This window comes from Astatotilapia calliptera, chromosome 15 (assembly GCF_964374335.1).
Source record: "Astatotilapia calliptera chromosome 15, fAstCal68.1, whole genome shotgun sequence".
NCBI lineage: Eukaryota > Metazoa > Chordata > Actinopteri > Cichliformes > Cichlidae > Astatotilapia > Astatotilapia calliptera.
The window spans coordinates 15409222-15432456 of record NC_137436.1 but is presented as its reverse complement, the minus strand read 5'-3'; the positions used below and the strand labels follow the sequence as shown (position 1 = coordinate 15432456).

Here is a 23235-nt window from a genome sequence, read left to right as displayed (position 1 = left end):
CGGTGTCGGGGAGGGTGGGGAGGGGAGGGGGGGGGGGCACACCCCAGTCGGCCCAGGACCCTAAAGCTTCCTTATATTCATGGTGACCGGGTGTAAACTCCGTCCCAAACCCCACCACGAGCGAGCTGAACCTGGGAAAAATAATCTTTTATTTGATCAACTATTTAAGAAAAAAAAAATGAAAGAAAAGAAACAGCTTCTTTAAGTGCTGACAGCCTTTTTAACCAACTTCACAAAAAATGTACAGAAAAAAATAAGAATCATATTGTACAGATATATGTGACCAGCACTCCTAAGGAAATTATTAAGCAATGAGGAGACATTGAACAACGCTGTACTATAACATTTTCTGTAATGAAATGAAACTGATGAAAGAGACTACGAAAATAAAATCCTTGATCATTATGTAAAAAAAACAAGTTCTTGTTGGGTTTCCTTTTTTTTTTAAATAAAATATATCTAATGAAAAAGCAGTGAATTTCTTCATTGGGGCTAAAAGTAGCGTGAAGGTTAGAGGAGTGTATGAATGAATCAAGAGTTTACCAGCCTTAACAATCACTGATCATAACAAGAGGGACTCAGTGAATACAGTTATTAAATATGGATTTGACTAAATGTTCAAGAAAAATCACAATTTCTGTTTATTTTTTTGGTTTGTGACTTTTAACTTAAAGGGTCCAAAGAATTTCAGCTTTCCACTATTTTACAGTTTTTCTATCCCTTTATTTTTCTCATCCTCCTTAGGAGTAGCATGTAAAGTTGTTAAAACTAGGGTCTGTTTTTTAATACTGAACTAATGTGGTTTCATTTATATGACTTTGAATGGACATTGCTGTGCAAAAGTTTTGAGTCATTGCTCATTTCTTAAGATTTTACTTCCAAGGAGCCAGACTTCTTGTAGTGGTCTTGAGCAATAGTTCTTCAGGCTTTCTGAGGGGCTTTCAAAGTCTTTCTTCGGACACTGGCTGATTTTTCCTTCTTTAAGCTACTTAACTCTGACCTGTAAATCATTCAACAATATCACACCTAACTCGAGAGATGAACCAGTGTTGTGGCTACACATATCAGAAAACTTATCAAGGAACCAATTTTAAATTGTATCTTTAGGCACGTCGTTACTAGCAGCCTGTCACAAGAAAAGATTTATTTATTTCCATTTCTTTACTTGAATCTACAAAAAAATGACATAAAGAAGAGGAAAAAAATCTAACACAACCTAAGAGAAGCATGTAGACCTTCAGTGTATCCATCTGCAGTTCACTATCCATCTTGTCTTGAGGTCTTGTTTGATGCATAACTGGATAGTCAGTCATGGCTTGGTTTACCCAAAGCCCAGACCTCAAAATTATTGAAGCAGTGTGGGATCATCTCAACAGAGAAAAGAACAAAAGGCACTGAAATTCCAAAAGAGAGGTTTGAATGTCCTTCAAGAAGCCCGAAAAGCTATTCCTGAAGACTACTTAAAGAAATTATAAGAGAGTTTGCTGATCTGAGTGGATACTAATGGAAAACAGGCTTAAGAGAGGCTGTGGTGAGAAATAAAAGTGATCATACCAAATATTGACTTTCAAGCTCATTAGAATTATACCAACTTGGTTTTGCCTCAATGCATTTCCATGTATGTTTGCGCATGTTTCAATAAATCACTGCATCTGTTTCCCATTTTCTTAGCATGTATAGAAAAAAATAGAGATGGCTTGAGATTTTTTCACAGTTTAACGGTTTTTACACTGTTAATTTTTTTTTATTTATTTTTGCGGTTACTTTTTTAGTACTTCTTTTACTCACTGCTCCTTAGATAAACATGAAAAAATCAGTTGCATTGGAAGAGCCTAGGAGGTTTTAACTGTCTATCTTTCTAGGGAAGCTAAGTATTTAAGAATTGGGAACTGGCAGAAGGGAGCCTAACAAGGAAAAGAGGTTAAGCACAAAAGTGTCAGAAAGGATTAACCAAATAGAAAGTACGGCTAGAAAAGGCAGCTCCTGGCTTCAGTGGAGATATTTCTTAGGCAGCTTGAGATTAGACAGTTTCTCTTCTTCTCAGCAAGGTAAAATGACAGTAGATCCAATTAGCTTGCAATGAATAATAGTACTGTGACAAGAACTTAGTTAAAGTCATCAGTGTGGATGTGTGTAAAATGTGTTGAATGTAAGAGGATAAGAGTGAAGATGACGGCAGGAATAATGGCGCTTTCTTCATACCCTCAAGTGCAATGACTGTGTTTATTCATTAGAAGATATACATAAGTGTCTAGTTTTTGTAAATACATTCAACTAAATTAGGCCATTTAGATTAAAAAAACAAATGAAAGGATTTATGATCAGTCAAAGCCTCTCTGAAGATACTAAGTTGTTGTTTGAACCTTTTGAAAAAGCTTATAGAAAGTAATATTATTATTAGGAGGAGAATAAGGCAGTCCTCCAAGTGTGATGCAGCTTCCTCTGTGATCTTCAGTCATAATTTTATACACGCTTCCTTAAAATTCACTGTGATATTTTGTGATCTGTGGATGTGCTGTCATTAATTCCGTTTTATACTACTTTATACTTTGGAGGTAATTATGCCACTTTTACTTCACTAAAATAAAGACAGGTTAATTTACAGTTAGCTTGGACTTTTAGAGCACATTTTCAAGAAATGTAGTCACAAAATAAATTATATAGCGCTTAGAACTAACTTGACTTTTACAGGCTGCGGCATTAAAGTAACGCTCACACGCTAGTCTGCGAAGAATCATATGAATGATGTTTCATATGTACTCACACCCGCTGGTCACTTTTTTTTAGCTACATCTGTTCAGTTTCTTGTTTATGCAAATATCGTATTACTCAATCACATGGGAGAAACCACATTTAGGCATTTAGACGTGGTCAAGCCTGCTGAGGTTAAAACCTTGTATAGGATTGGGCAAGAAATGAAGCATTATTTGCGAGTTTCCAATACGAATTTGGAAGAATTTAAAAATACAGTGCTCTAAAGGATATTTTCTCAAAGTGAGTGTTTTCTGAAACTATCCAGTTTTATTTCTGTTTATATTCTAAAGGGTTTCACTTTTTTTTCATTTATAGTGTGAATTATTAAAAATAAATGCATTTCTTTCCCTAACTGTTGACATTTTGTGATCTATCATGTGATTAAAAGATATTGATCTTATCTTTAATGTAAGAACAAAATGAAACAGTAATTTAGAACCTTGCTTTTCTGTCATGCAGTCTGCACATTTGCACACAAGTTGTATGTATAAACACAGCATTTCAGCAAAGAAAACAAAATTAACCTTATTGTTGATTCCACGACTTTTAACAGGGATTTTATGGGGTAAATTTTCACTCTTACTCACTGCGTCACTGATCTAATCGGCTTCAAGTACATGGTGCAGTTCGGCAGATTGGGGGTCATCGCGTGCCTGACAGGGAGGGGGCGCTGTGGGGCGCAAGTGTTGCCACGGAGACGACTCAAAACAACAAGCGCAGTTCCACAGCAATGGCCACAAGTGTTCCCGACTGTGCCCGGACAAAACTCACAGCAGCGGCTGAACATGGTTCTGTGAAGACCGGGAGACACGTCTTCCTTATCCTGCTCGTACTTGTGTGAACAAATCACACGTTTTCTGAGCGACGGACAGTAAAATAATACGAAAATCTCATCCACTTCGCTCTTTTTAAAGCGGTAAGTACACCGAGTTTGTTGCGGGACAGTTACCGTTAAGCTACGCAGTTAGCGGTACCATGCTACTAAGCTAAGTTCCTTGCTATTGTTACGTTAGCTGATTAAAAATCCAATTTTACACTTTTAAATTAGGACCGCTGCTTATTCTAAGCGGATGTGGTACTGCTTTGTAGAAATGTGCTGCTACTTTTTAAAAGTTGTACGAAGCTACAAATTAATGTTTCAACCCAATAAGTAATATTTAGACACTAACTCCTTACAATTTGCCTGTTCCAGCTATCATGTCATATTTATCATATTCATATTTTCAGTGAATTATGGATACTATGAACTGAAACTCATTTATTTTATTTTATTTCTACCTTTGTTACTAACAAGACAGTTGGTGTCTCATTGGGAATAGAAAGTAAATTACAAGTGCTTTAAGATTCACTGTGCAAATTTTAAAGTTACCAATTAACTAAGAAGCATTTTTGTGTCTTTATTTGCCTTTATTAGACATTTCACAGTATCTACTGTTATGCTGGAATGGTACAAGCCCATTTCCCATGTTTACTAGTTATTATGAAATCATTTGTAAGGCCATATAAAGAGAAACTGGCCGAGAAAAAGCATGCCAGTGTAGGGTGCTATCCGCATTTTACAGTGAGTTGTAATACCTTATCCTCGGAGCAGGCTTTAACACTTTTGTTGCAAAATTATTATGTGCACCATGTTCACTTGACAAACATTTTTCAGGACTTTTAAACTGCTCTCAGTAAGTAAATGACATACATGACAAATATTCCAGGACTTGCTCAAAGCTAATTTCGGGGTGATAAGTTTAATGGAGCCATAGTCTGAAAAACTAGGAATTCAGGGTGATTCACGATAACGTTTCCTATTTATTTGTGTGTGGTCATGGGATGTCCTCCTTCATGATGTTATTTTGTAAGGGTTTTATATGTTTGGTGTTCCACTGTCACCTAAATCTTTTAGTAGGTAGGTGAGCTGATTTGAGCCATTTATCGCTGTCTAATTTGGCATCAGTATTTATTTTCCCAGAAATATTTAATCCCTTGAGCAAATATCTAACTGGAACCAGTTTTTTTTTTTGTTTGTATTGTCTTACTTGCTTATGTTTAGGTGGGTGGGTGAGTGGGTCTGTGTGCGTGTGTGCACATTCATGCTCAGTCTTCCACACAGGTATCCTGTCCCCTCCCAGCATATTCCCACTTCTGCTGTGGCCACCAAGCTAGGATGAGATCCCATGCTTAATTAAGCCCTTGGGAACAGATGGTACGCTGGCAGTCTTTGCTGTTTGTCAGCAGTACATCGCCACTCTAAACACAGCTAAATGCTTCCATGAGGGAGGGTTTTGAGAGACAAGACTGCCAGCCGTAATTAGCTTTGAGAAGTAGGTAAAAGGGGGGGGGAGGGGGGATTGCCATGTAGTGATGGGTGACGTGAGTATATGACTTACTACAAAAGAGAGGTGGCATTCAGCAACAGTTTTTGTTTATATTTATTTTATTGTTGCATGTAAAGGTTGTCTTAACTGCAAAGCCTTTGCAATAAGGTCAGGTGAAAGCTTTCAAAATCAAGCTTTTAATCCTGAAATGTATTTAAGCCATAGCTGGTTGTATTAGCTATTCCACAATATGGTATTTACACAAACACATTATGTAAGAAATGAAGACATGGTTTTGGCTTTCTACATGTCCTGTTATAAAACACTTTCACTACTCACTTATTGAAAGTTTTTTGGGGGGTTTTCTCATGAATTGACCAAAGCTTCATGTCTGCTGTACTACCAGAATCAAATGAATGCATGTTACGTCCTTAAAAGTAAATAAAGTAGCAGTTACTATATACATGTATGTAATCGAATAATGGGCACCCATACATACAATAGAGTTGATTAAGTTTTTCAGGTGAGCAATTAGGGATAAGTGTAAACAAGAAAATGGCTGGATGGAGCTGCACTCAAGGGATTTTAATTGACTAAGGTTAAAAAGCCTTTCCTGTTAGGAGTTAGATTAGTGGTGAGACTGATGAGAGGACGTGGGAGCCGGTGCTGGCACTGATCAACAGGCAACACAAAGTCTCAGCATGACTGAAATTTTGCAATGTGAGTCATTTCAGACGTTAAAGAACTTCAACATGACAAGTCTAGGCTGCTGAAACATCACAGATTCAGTATGAGGTTTACATGCCTGAGCAAGTTTTTTAGTAACACAGTTATTCAGGTTCAGACGACAACTTCTGAAACTGCTACTTAGTAGTAGCAGAAAACAGTCCTATAACATATTCGCTTTACTGCAAAGTTAAGGTGAAGGGAAAACAATTTGAGAAACTAAGTAGGAAATCTTTGCATATTTAGTTTGAAAATAGGTCTAAATGATAAATTAATATTAAATAGTGTGTTTAAATCATAGTTTATATTACATGATCATAGACTACATTAATAAGGCTTGCAAATGTTTCTATGGGTGTATTTTATTTCAAGTGTGAACAAATAAATGCTGAGAGCATATAACAACAACAACAAGAAACAAATCATTTATTTATAAATTAAGTGACACTCTTTTTAATTTACAATCTGTAAAATTATAGAAAAAGTAAATGTGCTGGCAGCAAAGACCTCAAAGATATTTTAGAATTAAGCATGTAAACACTTAGAGGAAGTGTTTTAAACCTTTGAAACTTTCTGTTTGAATTTCAGGATGACAAATTACAGAAAAAGGGAAAAGGACTACATCTTCCACTGCTTCAGTATGGCCCCTGAGTTGAGCAGTCTCAGCATCAGTCCCTCCTAACACTCCAGCAGATCTCAGGAAACACTGGAGTGCTTTGAGCGGTACACTGCTGCAGCAGGGATGATCACATCCCATATGAACGGTTATGTGCAAGAGGCCTCAGGCCTGATCAAGAGCCACAGGGAGAGGGCCGTGGACTGTCCAGGGGATGAAAGCAGCCTTGTCAAATCTCCACAGTGCAGTGCCCACATGGAGAGGATCCAGCATTACCAAGAGGAGCTGAGAAAAAGGAGGGAAGAGGACAGCAGGTTGAAGCATGAAATTGACCTCAACTCTTCCCTAAGGCTCAAGAAGCTGTCGCAGAACCCTAAAGTGGGCATTGACAATCCCACCTTTGAGGGAAAGGAAAAGGCCACCAAAGACACATGTTCCCTGGATTCTGTAGTCGGTGAGTTAACAGGTGTGAAGTGAGAGATTGCAGTGAGGAAGACATGCCTGAAAGAATGGGATGTATGCATACTTAAGAAAAAATTTGGTAAAACAGAAAGAGTCAAACTAGTGACTAAACAGTGAAAGGGTAAATTGAAAGATGTTACTAAAGATGGTTGGTTTGGTGTCACTGATGTCCAGTTTCCACTGATTAGTTGAACCTATCCATCCATTCTCTTCCACTTATCCATTTCAGGGTTGCAGGGTACCTATCCCAGCTACCATAGGGTGCGTGATTAGCTGAACCCAGCACAAAATTCATCATCATTATCATCATCATCATTTATTTATATAGCACTTTAAAAATACACCTGGTAGACCAAAGTGCTGTACAATACAAATATAAATATAGTACCGGTAATAAAATAACAGAAACCAGAAATAGCAATAAAATTAATAAAAAAATAAAAAATTCAGCATTCCAGGAAAAAAAATGTTGTTAGAAGAAGAGTGGATAAACTTTCTTTTTCTTTTTTAACAGCCCTCTGTATCTTTAGCACCATTATTTACATCCATACAATATTGATTGTAAATAAGGTTAGCACGTTGTTAAAGCAGGCCATACAAAAGGCGTCATACGTTTTGTTAAGAGCACACCACTATGGATCAACATGTTTTTTGTTTGTTTATGTTGAAAAAAGTGTCTTTGTTATATTTTCTATACAGTTTAAGATCATTTAAGGTCATCAGTATATAGCTAGGATGCACTCAGTGATCATGATTTATGTAGTATGAGCCTTATTTTAGTGGGTAAAATACAAATTGTTAAAGTCATTTTTTTCAGCCCATACTCTAATGTATTTATAACAACAACAACAACAGTAGTAATAATGATAATAAAAAATTTTTTTATCACAGCTGGACAGAAACAGTGTGATTTTCCTGGGAAGTAACTTTTACCGGGTCTTCAGGGTCTTATCTTTTTTTTTTTCACAGACAGTCCCTGTGTACCTTGACCCGTCTAAGACTTTGGTTTGACAGAGCTTTGCTGTGGTATAATAAAATACACACAATATTCTGTAGGATTAGTTAAAAGTTTCTATTATTTCTTTACTATATAAATACTTCAGATGATATTGGTGTCAAGCTACTTTTTAGCACGTTCAGTTATAAAAATCTAATTTCAGTCAGTAGTAAATAATAATAAACATTACTCTAGACTGTAAACTACTTCATGAACGTTGTCCAAGAAAATGTGAAGTGAAAAAAAAAGGATGCCACAAAATGTATTCTTACTATCTTCCATATTAAATCTCCAGTGTAAACACTGTAGCAACTACTGAACTGAAACAAAGGTTGACTAAAAATAAAGACTCATAGATAACTAGTGGCCTGGGAGCAAATTTCTGGGCCTCCACAGCAAGATGTCTAATTATTGTTTTGATTTTTGCTCCCAAATGTTTTCTTATGCCATGACTCCTGAAGATTGCACTGCTAATCTTAAAATTTTCTACCTTCTTTTTATATTTTCATTGCACTGAAAGTAAACAACTATTCATTTAGCAGAAGCATACTATGTACAGTATGCGTGGTGGCTTTGCAGCAGAGGTGGCTATTACCTTTGAAAGCAGTGGAGCAAAATCAGCTCTAGTTCCACTAAAATTAAAGTAATTATGCCTCTGAAAATGAAAATATTTTGTACATGACTTAGAAATAACATGTTTTAAGAGCAACAGACAGCTTGTGTGCTGCAGTACTAAGGTTGTAGATCTATGTGTGATATAGCTAGAGATTACCCTGGGCCAAATACAGAATGTGCTAGTGGAAAACTTTGATATACAGGTATAAGACTTAGAATTTAATTGCAGTAAGAAGCTATGCTGCCAGAAAAGTAAACCTAGAAGACAAACAATGAGGAAAATTTTAAACTTAAAGGACTAAAAGCTAAAGTCCTGACTTTTCCTCGGCATTGCCTCTGTACTATTGTTCCCCTACTCACTGTCTGTGATTCTTTCTCAGAGCTGGAGGAGTTGCTGCAGACTCTGAAGTGGGTGCAGCACTGCTTGACTGATGCTCAGAGCCAGCAGGATGTGGAGCTTATAACGCAGCTCCTCACTAAGGAAGACTTCAGGACTGCCTATTCAATATACAGCGCTGTGTCTCAGCAGATGAGTAGAGTCAGTCCCACCTCCCCCCTTACATCACAAGCTCAAGACCTCTGCCTGGAGGTATGTGGGATGATCATTTTCTAGTTGTTTGTTACGGCTGAAACATTGGCAATACTATGTATACAAATATACAATACTATATTTGCAGATGAAGCTGTTCACAGTCTTGCGTTGAGAATAATGAAGCCCTCACTTTAATTATTTGAACCACGTCACAAAACCAGTTTTGTACCTCATTAGTCCAAGGGTGGCCTCTGCAGAGGTTGCATTTTATGCATAAAGGCAAAAAGGCACTCGGGCTGCAATTCCTAATTCCTTGGACCCTTTCAGTTTATATTTGCTTTCAAAGCGCATATGTGAGTAAAGCAACTGAGCAAACTCAGTGAAGCGTGAAAAATCTTTGCTCGAGGTGATGATTAATTCAACAAAGCTGCCCAAAAGACAGCCATGCCAGTCTGAATAATTATGAAATGTAAATTGTCTTGCGGTTAACAAGGTGAGTCAAAACAAAAATGAGGGATATGTGAGATCCAGGTTGCGCATAAAAATTGAGTGAGCTGCCAACAAAAGAGATTCAAGAACGTTAATATGACAATTAGGTTGAAAAGTGGATGATATGACAGGGAAATAAAGGAGGAAGGTGTATTTCAGGTTATTTGTAAATATAAAAAATAATGAGTGTTTTTTAACTAATTTTTTTTATTTTTGATACCTTTCATCGGGTAGTTGCTGTTTTCTATTTAAATAACAGTTTACAGTGCCTGCAGAGCTGCAGTACAGAAGGTGACAGAGAGCAACAAACCAATTCAATCTTTAGGTTTGAGTAGGTGGTAATCTGCCACACCTGAATTCCTTGTTGACAAAACACCAGCTGGTCTCTGCTGAAGCAAAGCAGCAGTAATTGATTTGTGTCCCAGCAGAACTGAGCCTCTGCACACAGTGTTCAAAATAGAGCCTGTCACACAGAACAGACCTTGTAGAAAGACTGAAATTCTGATGTGGTTTGCCATGAAACACATAGAAGCTCTGTATATCTGTGGCAAGTTACACCCACAATAGGCACTTCATTAGGATTAGTGTCAACTTGTGATAGGTGTAACATGAAAGAATGTAATGGAGACTTTTCAGGACATCGTTCAGTGTGATGTTTAGCTGATGGCTAGATGTGTAATAGTACAACTTGTGTCAACAAAACAGACTGTGAGCTGTGTAGAGTTCATTCAAAGGCCAGCAAGCAGCACTGCAACAGAATTGCTATTCCAGTCATGACAGGAGTGGTTTGAAGATAAAGAGGCTGGGTGTGATGATCTGTTTTGCCTCACGCACACAGCACATTGTCTTCCCTTCCCTTTCTTGTGTACAGTAAATCAGTGTGCGCACCCATCCGCCGGGCCAGCTCCCGAAGCGCTTATCAGTGCATTAAAGTTTGAGCTGCAGCATGTCTAAACTAAGTGGCTGTTCTGTGTGACACTCACTTTGACCACTGGGTAAACTAATCTCTCGGCAGCCCTTGATGCTGGCTGAGCAGTGCAGCGCACTGCGGGAAGGAAGCCAGGATCTGGGCAGCCAGAAAAAGAAACTCCAGCAGCTTACAGCAGCGTGGGCCGCGGCGCCGCACCACTAAGGGGGGGGGAGGGAAAGTGCGTCACCTTGTTAGTGAGAGCTTTGATTAGTGTAACGGATGAACTAAGCTCCAAACAAGAGAAGAAGGGGAAGAAACAGAAGGCCAAAATAATTAGCGATTATTCATGAAGAGTCCAAAGCTACAGCCACTGCATTGTTTCATGAAATTACAACACAAGAGCCAAAGGATTAAAATGGCACAGAGAGAAAGAGAGGAAAGAAAGAAAACCGGAACATTTTTTGACAGGCTGGAAATCGACCAGAATTTTGACATGCTGCCGTTCAGATCGGGGATTTTCCAGTCCCCAGTGCTTGTTAAATTTGGTGAAACACAAAGTTCGCACATTATAAACACAGGATGAAACTTGCATTTAACAAGACTGTATGTAGAGCAGTTTTCTGCACGGAATTCGAACTCCTGCTGTGAGTTACATGAGCGGTTCCAAATTAACTCTGTGTGAGGGACCTATGTTTGTGTGCACTTTGAAAGATATACTTTTTTCCCCCCAAATGTTTGGAAATTCTTGTGTTATACATAGATCACTTCAAAAATGTTATTTGTCTTGCAGTTTTCTTGGAAAACGTTTCTTCCATGCCACAGGCTTGTTACCAGAATGTGCCACTAGCATGGTTTTTATGGTGTACGTGGGTTTAGGATGGGAACAGTTTAGCATCTAAACTTCATATAGATATTTACAGTATGTACGTTTTGGTACCCAGACAGCAAAACAAGTGAGGGTCACAAGATGAAAGAGCTACATTTGTAAAATATGATACAACAGGGCAGATTCAGAAAATAATGTCCATGACAATGGTGATAAAGTCATTAGTTGAAACCTTTCATGCACATTTTACTTATATATTATTCATCATAGCGTTCTACTCCTATGCATAAAAAGTTAGACCCATTAGCTGTACAGTAAGGAGAAGACCATGGAACTATCAAGTGTTTGCTTTCAGATGTTAAAGTGTGAAAGAAGAACTAACCTTGTAAAGTTAGTAAATAGGATACATAATTATCCTTGAGGTCTACATTTGATATCTGTTAATTTGATAAAGGGGGATTTAACTTTCTAATTTTACTTGGATTCTTGTGACTTATTAGATGACTTAAAAGTCATGTTATAAAAGATTAAGAGGTTGATTGTCCCTATTGTGTTAAACGTTTTTAATTAGCCATTGACAGTTTGTTCTGACTTGATGCACTGTTTATAGCTCTTGACAGAATTATTTTACTGTGGTGTGTCTCTGTTTCTCTTCAGGTACAGAAGATTCTCCAGTCCAGCCAACATAAGGAGGGTTTAGAGCTCAGAGCTCTGCTCACCAATCCTCATCTCCAGGTCAGAGATCAGCCTACCAGCCATGACCTCTCCTTACCCGCAATTTTATTATAAGGCAGCACCATTGAGGCCGAGAAAGCTTGCAGAACCTTTTGGGCCAACTCATTTATTTAGTTAATATTCTGATAATTGCACAACTGGAAATATAATTAATGTTTTACTGGACTCTTTCCAAAAGGCTAATTGTTTTTCTTGCACCTTCCACTAGGATGTCAGAGGTCCTAGTGGAAGTATAGAATATGCCAATAAACCATAAGACTTGGCTGCCTACCAGCTCAGAGACAGTTGGACAGTTTTACATCTCTGTTGCTGTCATGTGCACTTTATTAGAAGGTGAAATAGGGCCCTTTCTCTTGAATGAAAGATATAGAGGTCAGGCTCTCCATCATTACAGCCACAGGGTTATGAAATGGATGGAATTTACTGTTTTGATCAAGGACACTTGGCCAGGGCGGATGGTTATTAAAGACCTTAAATCCTCTATGACATATTAATTCTAAAACTCTTATTTTTAGGTGTTATTCAGGTTGTGTGTGTGTCAGGCTTTTTTTCAAGATCAACTTGTTCCTCAAGCAGTTTAAATTAGCCATTTGGTGTGTTGTTCATCCACCTCCTTTAAATTAATTTTTTTAATGAAATTATTTTTTTAATAAAGGTTGTGAAAAATTAGGTTTGTTATGCTAGTTTATTTTTTACACATTTTTACTGAGCACAACCATAAGTTTTAATATAGATGTGTAGTGTTGTTGAAGCAGTAGTGTTTTGGTGAGCTTTCCTGCAAGGAGTACAAACACTGAGCTCAAGCTTTAGCACTTTATGCTCATGTGTCCAAACACTCCCTCCTCCGGTCTGTTCAAGTTGCAGAATATACCATCACTATCTTTGACATGTCAGTCCTGCCCATCTCCACTCCCACCTGTTTTGAGCCATTCACCAACCCAGTATCCATATGTAGTCTCCAGCGGGGTATTTACTCATCAATCATATTTGCAGGGAGGGATGAGCTCAGAAATTAGATGCCAGCCTCTAACTATGTTTTGCCGCTGTAATAAATCATTTTAAACTGGAGTTGTCTCACTGAAATTAGCACTAATGATGTCAGACAAATTGAATTTGTTTAAAAAAAAAAAAAGGACCATTCTGGCCCATGCCTACTTGTTATGGAGGGACACTTAAAATTTAAACTTAAATGTGGCAATATGACTTTAGGTATATGTAATTTGTAAATTGGTGAAATGTTATATCTGTCCTTAAATTACGCATATGTAATTTTGAGCAACCTTCTTGTCGGACTGCTTAAAGAGCTTTTTTGTCCACTGTTTGTGACATGGCTACAGTTCAACATAACGAGGTCCGACTTGTCCGTAACCCGTGTAGTAATGACCTGACAGTACACTGCCAAAGGCTGCTGCTGGCCTAGCTGACCAACTGGACAATTAAGATGCTCCTCTCTCATGTGCTGCTTTTTGCATCTTTACAGAAACATTAGCATTGCAGTAGACAAAGGCCACTCCCACAGCTCTGTTTTAAAAGAAAAACAAAATAAAAAAACATTACACGCTTCATTTTGGGTAACCCCTGCAGCATTACATTGGGAGTTTTTGTTTTAAAAAAAATTGGTGTGTCAACGTGAAAAGAACAACAGAAAATGCATTTATTTGATGTTGCGTGACACTCTGCCTTTGTCAGTTTAGACTAAAGTGACTCCTCTGTAGGAAAAAATGAAGTCACATTATCAGGCTGTCATCGTCTATTAGCGAGGCACTAAGGTGAGAAAAGACCCCAGGTGCGTTACTCTGCTATGATTTTTATGGTTGAGGGTCTTGACGGGGGAGCGCCACGGGGTCTGATGTTTGACCCAGATGACCGTGTGAAGCATCGCAATCTCCCACCCCCGATGTCGGTTAACCCCTCCACTGAGTTGGAACCGTGTAGCCGGCAGGGGCAGAGTGATGAGATGTGAGTCTGCCTTGTGGCACAGAAATTGGAACAGATTATGTTTGTTTCTCTGCAGGGAGCAGAGGCTCACATGAGTCACCCTGTAGTACAGGTAAACGGCTTCATGTGAAAAACTAATAGAGACATGTGAGAGACGAGCAGGGCCCCCTCAAGTCCCCTTGTCCCCCTCTCATTGTTTTCTGGGACACCGTTTCCTCGGGAGCAGTCCAGCCAAAGGTGTTTGATGATTGATGGCCGTGCATTTTGACTCCTAAATGCAGGGGAGAGTAAGACGGATTGCGTGTATGCCAAAGCTTAGCCCGGCCTCTGCTCTCTCAGGTCCCCTCTGCTGCAGGATAGAGAAACTAATTTGGACCGACGGTTATTAATCGTGGGGTACCGAGCGCTTGTCACATTAAATGAAGTGAAGGAGCAATATCTGTATTATTTCTGGCTTAGAGGTGGGTTTGCAGACTGGTCTTGTTAAAAAAGATTGGGTGGCAGGATGCTTCTGCTTGCAGGTGCATGTCAAAGGGGTCTGGAAACTTGTTTGGTATCACTTCGTCTTTCATCATTTTACATTAAAAAATCACAGCCGTGAAGAATTTGATTAAAACCGTATAAGATTTATGATCATTTTATTTCCCATGTCAACTGCTATAGAACGCAGCATCCTTTGTTTCTCCTCAAGTCCTCATTTATTCCTTTCACACTTTATTTTTGTTCATTACATGTTTGTATATTTCTGCATGATCATACTCTTTCTCTACAATATATGTGTGTGTTTGCATTGCAGGCACTGATGCAGGCCCATGACAGCGTGGCAGTGCAGGAAATGGCAGAGGAAAGTGTGACCCAGTACCTCGGAGAGACGGTTAAATTAGTGCGGCTGGAGAAGGCCAGAGACACTCCACTGGTGAGATGTCATCAATTTTTTTTTGGTTGTATCTGCAAAGAAAGAATAAGAAACATGGTAACAAGGATAGTTAATCATAATTTATTGCAACACAACCCATAAAAATTAGCTATGTCATAAAAATGCCTCACCTGATTTCATTTTTGCTAGTGTTCCTTCAAGATTATCTCGTCGTATGTCTCTGCGCTGCTTCTTACTTTGAGTTCACTGTCTGAAAGTCTGACCAGTTGCACATGTGCATCTGTGATTTCATCATGGATTGTAAACTGCTTACTTTCAGTAGCGTACATCAGCTTCTCTGTCAACCTGACCCTACTTCATCAGTAGAGAAGAGAACAGATACCAGACGGTAGTTTTCAGTTGAGCCTACAATACCACTCCCAAAGGTGGCTCATCATGTTAGGAATGCAAGCAAGGTATACTAATCCTTTTAATATTAAATGTAGAGTTGTACTATAACATCCTTTGGCCTCCGAGGGAGAATAGTTAGCAGAAATTACTTAAGTCATGTCTTCATGCACCAGTACATAGTCATCATTAACTACCTGCCCTAGCGCCCACATATGTTTCTCCTTTGACTCTGGTTTCCTGTGAAATGAGGATGGAATTGGAAGGGTTGTTGCATTCAAACTGTGGAGGAGAATGAATCCCTGTCAGCCTGAGTGTCCCATATCCAATGGGAATGGATTGGAAATGAAAGTGGTGGTCGCATTTCTTTGTATTCACACCCGTTCCTCTCCTTGTGTCTTCAGACTTGTGTCTTTGCTCAATGTAAGGTCTTTTTCTTGTTATGCCATCTGTACAAACTTTGTAAGTGTGTGTCTGTGCGTGGTCATCAGGGTGCAACAGTACGTAATGACATGGACAGTGTGGTGGTGAGCCGTGTTGTAAAGGGCGGAGCAGCAGAGCGGAGTGGCCTCCTCAGTGAAGGAGATGAGATCCTGGAGATCAACGGGATTTCTATCCGTGGGAAACACGTCAATGAAGTCCACGACTTGCTGGTAATTTCAAGTGCTCTTTTATTTTTCATAGCAGTTTGTTTTGTTTTAATAATGGCACAAAGTATTTCAATACGGTGACATGAAAAACTATTTGTCCCATTTCTGATTTCTTTTTTTAAATATTTGTCCCCCATAAATGTTAAATTAATCTTAAACGTCAGCTCATCAAACAGATTTTAAGATCAAAAGTTAATCCAAGTAAGGATTACTAAGTGTGGCTGAATTAAAATAATTCTGCAAAGAAGAAAAGGCAGAAATTCCTCCACAGCAATGTGACTTATTGCCAGTTATTGATTACAGTTCTTGCTGCCAAGGGTGCCGCAACCAGTTAATAAGTGGGCAGATTTTATTTCCCTTAATAAATTAAATAATCAAAAATAAAAACTGCAGTTTGTATTTCTTCAGGTTATCTTTGACTACTATTAACCCTTTAAAGCCAAGCGGATCATATTTGATACATGTGTTTTTGTGAGTTTTTGAGACTTCTACATCATCAGTGTGACTTTTTTTTACCCCAAAAGATGATAGAAATTGCATGACACACTTTTAATTACTAAATTGCGAAAATATTATTTATGTAGCAAATGTTCTTCAAATTAAAACTCACATATGCAGATTTGATATATTTTTATATATTTTGTCTAAAGATTCAACAAACACTCCATTATCAAAAAATTAAAGATTTCTGACAGGTCTCTCATGATTCAGGTTTTAAGGGGTTAAATTTGTTTGATGATCTGAAACATGTAAGTGTGACAAATATGCAAAACAAACCCTAAGAAATCAAGAAGGGGACAAATACTTTTTCATGTTGTAATGAACATTCAGATTGCTGCTGCCTGGACACTTTGTTTGTAACTTTAATGTCACAAAGGGCATCGGGATATATATATAAAACAGGTATCTTACTTGAGATGCTGGTTGCAGTAGGTTTCACTCACAGAGAATATAACTTTAAAAAATGATTATTTCTAAATTGAAATAATAAATGAATATTTCTAAAAGAGTTTTAACATATAATTCTTATTAATAGATAAAATAATGTTACTGCTAAAAAAAATGTTGTTTAGGCAAATTGAATTTCAAGCTGTCATTTAAAAAAGATATGCAAATAATAGTTGTTTGAACTAAGTGTGCTCTCAGAATATAAAATCCATCTCCTAAATTACAAGTAAATGAATAATGACTCTTCATATTCCTGTTGTGTTCAATTTTTTTGCAATTCATGTTTTCCACAGCAACAAATGCATGGCACTCTGACCTTCCTCCTCATCCCCAGCTCTCAGATTAAACCTGCCCTGCACAGACAGACTGTGGTAAGTATCTTACAGTATGTGGCCGTATGTGCGTGAGATGGCCTGTCTGCATGCGTGCAAGAGTCCTTCACAATGTAAAACCCTGCCCTCAGATGCACGTACGAGCGTACTTTGACTACGACCCGTCTGATGACCCCTTCGTGCCGTGTCGAGAGCTGGGCCTGTCCTTCCAGAAGGGAGATATACTCCATGTCATCAGCCAGGATGACTCCAACTGGTGGCAAGCCTACAGGGATGGAGATGAGGAAAACCAGCCCCTGGCTGGACTCATTCCAGGTAGAAGTCAGACCGGAGCTGAATTTCATTATGAAGTTTATTGCTTAACAAGGACAAATAATAACAGCAAGGACATAATGCTGCATAATATTTACAAATACATATAGTTGTGATGTCATACACACAGCATGGAGTAATAAAAGACATATAACTATATTAAAAAACCCCACATCGTATTATATTTTAAAATATACATGCTGTTTTTTAATACCTTTTGCAATGTACAAGGCTCAAATGTGTAAGAGGAGGAGCAGTAAAATGTTATTTAATGTTAAGCTCCTGTTTTGGTATGAGTAGCTCTTTTTATTTATTCTTTTCTCTTTCCCCTCACACCCCAACCATCCGTGGCAGATGGCTGCCCCTCCCTGAGCCTGGTCCTGTTGGGGGTTTCTTCCTGTTAAGAGGGGGGTTTTTCCTTTCCACCATCGCAAAGTGCTTACTCATAGAGAACGTTTAATTGTTGGGGTTTTCTCCAGAATACTGTAGGGTCTTTGTCTTACAGTATAAAGCACACCGAAGCTTTGTTGTTGTTGTACTTTGGCGCTATATAAATAAAACTTAATTGAATTGTATTTATTTTTGTGGTCAGGTTAAACCGTCGGTCAGTAAGCACAAACAAAATGCTACGTGGAAATGTGTACATTAAGATATGAAATTATATAACTTGGGTAGATTTGTTGATTATTAATCATTACTAGATGTACTGAGTATCATCTATAATGGAAAAGCAACACAAAAAACTGGAGCCCGTATATGGATATATGCAAAGCGAATACTATTTGTGGGGTTACACACTTAAAATTGCCAGAAAGAATAACTGTGACACTGCCTGTAGCGTACACACATAATTAATTCACATCGTGGTAACAACTTTCCAAAATGGCATATTTCTGAGAGATGATACATGAAATAAAATCTTTAATAATTAATGCATGGGCTACATAGGAGAGCTTCTTATAAAATAATGATAAGCCAGTAATGTGCTCGACCCCTTCTAGTAACTGGAAACCCAGTCTCAGAAGAGTACTTGAAAGTGACTAATAGCTAATTTGGCACTACTACCCTGGCAGGAATCAGCATCCATCTGGCACGTCAAGCAGATTAAAGCAAACACCTGAGAATTATTTGTGATTACTTTCTGACCTAGGCCTTGTTGTGGTGGGACGAAAGAGAGGGTTAAGCACTGGAAATGGAAAGCGGGCCATCTTTTTGTCTCCCCCTCTTTAGGTAGAGAAAGAAAAACAATAGTAGGCTTGCAAAAGCTTAGGATTTGTAATATTGGTGGTTTCTGGCCACGTAGTAATCGTCCAGTCTAGGCACAAATAATGTTCCAGTATAATATAATTTATATAAATTACTAATAACTGTCTGTACGTTCTCTTTTTTTTTAGGTAAGAGCTTCCAGCAACAGAGAGAGACATTAAAGAAAACTCTAACAGACAGAAGTCGAGAGCAGCAAGGTAAGACGAAGTTAACGTGCTCAGCGTGTTTTAACAGTCTTGTGATAATTTGCCTTTTAAAGCAAATTTCTTTGTAATAACAGGGAAGAATTGGTACCCAAAGAAGAGTAAGAAACAGAGGAAGAAGAGCACGTCACAGTCCAGCAAAAGTACAGGTAAGGCTTTCTTCTCTTGTGTCGCTCTTCAGTGGTTTGAGCAATAATCCCATTTAAAAGTGGGCTCTGGTTACAGTCTTAACCCAGTGTCGCTCTGTCTTTGTCACACGTGAAAGACCACTTCCACACCAGAGCTGACACGTCTCGTCTTTCTCACTTCAGCTTGATCAGACTTGGTGTGTCTCCGGTCAGATTAGTCCTACCCTCACAGACAGGATCAGAGGGCGCACGAACAGGTGACCAGCAGGTGCCTAAATGGCTTGGAGGAACCTGTGCTGTGATTGGCTCACACATAGAAACACAAATATTCACTAAGTAGCACACATACTGTTCTAATGAACCTGATCCACGGCTAAAAGTGGCAGACTGTGAGCCATGAGGGTCAGATATGAAGCACTATGGAAAAAAAACTTTACTCAAACACAGTAAATTTATTGAACTCTTAATCCCATGCATCTTTCTATCCTCCACAGAGAGGTCACAGGTCAGCCCAAGAGCTCAAAGTAATTTGGTATGTAGGTCAGGGATGTTTCAATAACCCCTCCCATGCTGTCTCCTCAGACTACGATGACATCCTGACCTATGAGGAGATGTCGCTCTATCACCAGCCTGCCAACCGCAAACGCCCCATAGCTCTGATCGGCCCAACAAACAGCGGTCACGATGAGCTGCGCCGGAGGCTTCTTTCCATCGAACCTGAGAAGTTTGCTGTCGCTGTTCCACGTAAGTCTCCGCTTGGTCAAAGCAACAGAGCCCAGAGCGAGGCGACGTGAAATGTTAAACACAGACCTCAGATGATGAGCGGAACGTGTTTCTGGTGTTCAGTAAAGAAGTGAAACCATTTAACTTATCACATAATGCACAACTGTTTGTCACACAGATAAATTTAAAAAAAAAATAGTAATAAAAAAAACATATATGTATGTATGTATGTATGTATGTATGTATGTATATATATATACATATACACATATATATATATATATATATATATATATATATATATATATATATATATATATATATATATATATATATATATATATATATATATACACACACACACATATATATATATATATATATATATATATATATATATATATATATATATATATATATATATATATATATATATATATATATATATATATATATATATATATATATATATATATATATATATATATAGACAACTTAAAGCTCAGAAAATGTAAAACAGTTATATCTGTCCTTCTTAACGGCTCAGATACAACCAGGAGCCCGAGGATACATGAGCGGAATGGGCGCGAGTACCATTTTGTAACCCGTTCTGCATTTGAAGCCGACTTGGCAACGGGAAAGTTCATTGAATCGGGGGAGTACGAGAAGAACTTGTATGGCACCAGCACAGACTCCGTCCGACACGTCATCAACTCTGGACGCATCTGTCTGCTCTGCCTACACACAAGGGTAAGAGACCTCGTTACTGTCCAGACACTAACATGTTAATTACAAAGCCCGTTAGATCCTTCCTCATCTGTGATCTTAACCACTGTGGCCCTGCCAGAACATAATGACCCCCTTTCATTTCCTCAACATAAGTCTTAATCCTGTCTAAGCCTGATCAAAGCTGAAATAACACATTTGAAGACACCATATTTAATCTGTTTTTTTCCCCTTGTGTTGCTCTTTCCATTCATTTTGTTTCTTTGTGCCTTGATTTTTTTCTTCTGTCAGTCACTGCGAGTCCTGAGATCCTCCAACCTTAAGCCATATGTGATCTTCATAGCTCCTCCTTCTCAGGAGCGACTACGCACCCTGCTGGCCACAGAGGGGAAAACACCAAAGGTAAACGCTGACCAGCTCAGAAAAGAAAACATAGTTCAGGCAGAGCAGGGAATGACCATTATTTACTCACATATATTGCATAAAAACTGGTCTCTAACTCACAGAATCGCCATGAGATAGTAAAACTAGAGGCAAGATGCACACAAACCAAACAAAAGTGAAATTGTGTGTAAACACAAAGGCAGAAAGGGGCATTGTTTCATCAGTCATGGAGAGCAGTACATAGTCCTGTTTATAAATTGCATACACTGTTAGCTCAATTCCCAATCCCAGCTTTAGTCATGAATTAATCTGGGTAATTTTGCTTGTGAAAAAAGACTCTTTAGACCATAAACTCTTAGACAAAACTGTGACTGAAGAAGTAGAGAGAAGGAAAGGTGTTTGGTTTAATGGTCTCAGAAACAACCAAGCCCACACAAACACTTTGCGACTGTTTGTCTGTGAAAAGCGCTTAATTAATAAATAAATTTTACTCACTTTACTAAATAAAATGACATCATCACATCATCGGCTTTTCAAAAGTCTGTCAGCACAGCACCGGTCTTTGAAGTAGTGCTGGCCAAGATGATGATATAAAAAATGGATCAAAAAACAAAAACAAGATCTCATCCTTTTCATTTATGCGTTAACTTATAGAGAGAAAAGAATTTATAGCATCACCCGAAGAGAAAGGCAAATCAGTTTTATTATTTTATGAAGAACAAAAGGTGATTCCATAATAAAAAAAAATGCCTTTTTTAATTATTTTAAATTTTATCACACTATTTTTGACTTGAACTTCATAACAGACTTACTCTTAAAAAAAAAATGTGTGTACACATGGTGTGAAGTACACATGACACATTCTTATAGATCGCAGTTAATATGTGGGGAAAAGTCCCAGGCACGTTTTTTATGTGTGTACACCGTTGTTTAAATGTATTGGATCCCAATTTAGATATAAAAATCAGTAAATAAACATTGCCTCTGTTCATGAAGACTGCTCTTGAGAATGAAGACACGTGATAATAAGAGTCACTACTGCAGTTTCTTGAACTGATGTCCATGTCCTGTGCACAGCCGGACATGCTGAAGGAGGTCATTGAAAAGGCCCGCGAGATGGAGCAAAATTTCAGCCACTACTTTGATGCAACCATCTTGAACGTGGATCCAGACCAGGCTTTCCACGAGCTGCGCAGGATGATAGATAAACTGGACACTGAGCCGCAGTGGGTGCCCACGTCCTGGCTGTGTTAGAGGTCACTGTGTCCCAGCACCATGAGTCGAAGGACGTAAACAGAAGACTGGAGAGTGAAAAACGAACCAGGGACGGTTGGTAAACTGTCACTGGAATTTGACTTGCACATTTTCCTCGATTGTAGAGGAGGTGATCGTTACAGGGATGGACTCAATTTTAATCTTTGATTTTGTTGTCGGTGTGCGTGTGTCTGTTGGTGATTTTTGTTTCTCTGTTGATCTCAGTTTTATGCAAAGTCATTTATCAACAAAATAGAACCATTTCTATTCTATGCTTAATAGTTATTTATAACTGTACATACATATTTTCTAGACCAAAGGATCAAGTGTTTTACTGTTACAGTTTGTGTGTGGGAGTCTTTATGTGTTGGTTTTTAATTGACTCCCTAATGAAGCAGCAGATCAGAAACTCTTTAGGTACCAAACAGAAGAGAAGCATCAGTGCTTTTTGCAGGGCACCGTCTTCCACTCAGAAGTGCAGGAGAGAGATCTGCTGTAATCTGCACAGTTTGGAGTTACTTCCATTGTCAGTATTTGATTTTGTGTCTCATTTTATGATTTTACGCTGTGATAACAAACCACTGTAGCTGGTTGTCGTTACAAACAGTAATGCTGCTAAGTACGGCCGAGTTTCTGGTTTTGTTTTTTTTTTTGTTTTTCTATCAGTATTGATAAGAGCAGTTAGTGTGATTCCAACAAATACTGTATTGATTCTTTGCAGTTCATTTGCAAATTCATAAGCACAATTTTGTGCTCATGAATTGTTAATAAAATAAAACACATGTGAACAAGTCACATATTTTGTCTGGCTTTTATATCAAAGAGAAGGTTTTCTTTTTATCTTTTCTGTAGTTCTGAGTTTCCATTTTAGTTCAGATTCCAGGTTTGGTGGTTTGAGTTTAGCTTTTAATGTTTGAGAATTTTTAGGTTTTGTTTTCAGTGTTAGTTTTATTTTTTTATATGGTTATATTTGGGTATTTGTCAGGACAAGTTAACAATAAAAACCCTGAAAACCATCAATTTCACACCCGAGCCTCAACTCTCGCCGCCTGATACCTGTTACTAGTCTGTGGCCCTGGGGTTGGGGAGCGCTGGTCTAAACCACTAGCTACTTGTCAGAGCCAAGGTATGCAGAAGAG

General features: G+C 38.3%; 1 protein-coding gene across 1 annotated transcript; it reads left to right on the top strand.

Moving 5' to 3' along the window:
- Positions 1-3463: 3463 nt before the first annotated feature.
- On the top strand, positions 3464-22891 carry pals1b (protein associated with LIN7 1, MAGUK p55 family member b). Its single transcript, XM_026194809.2, has 14 exons — positions 3464-3670; positions 6375-6856; positions 8857-9065; positions 11891-11968; positions 14703-14822; positions 15662-15823; positions 17062-17139; positions 17232-17415; positions 18807-18875; positions 18959-19030; positions 19592-19753; positions 20280-20482; positions 20750-20860; positions 21920-22891. The coding sequence occupies exons 2-14, from the start codon at positions 6529-6531 to the stop codon at positions 22094-22096; spliced, it is 1953 nt and encodes a 650-aa protein (XP_026050594.1). The 5' UTR covers positions 3464-3670; positions 6375-6528; the 3' UTR covers positions 22097-22891.
- Positions 22892-23235: the final 344 nt, after the last annotated feature.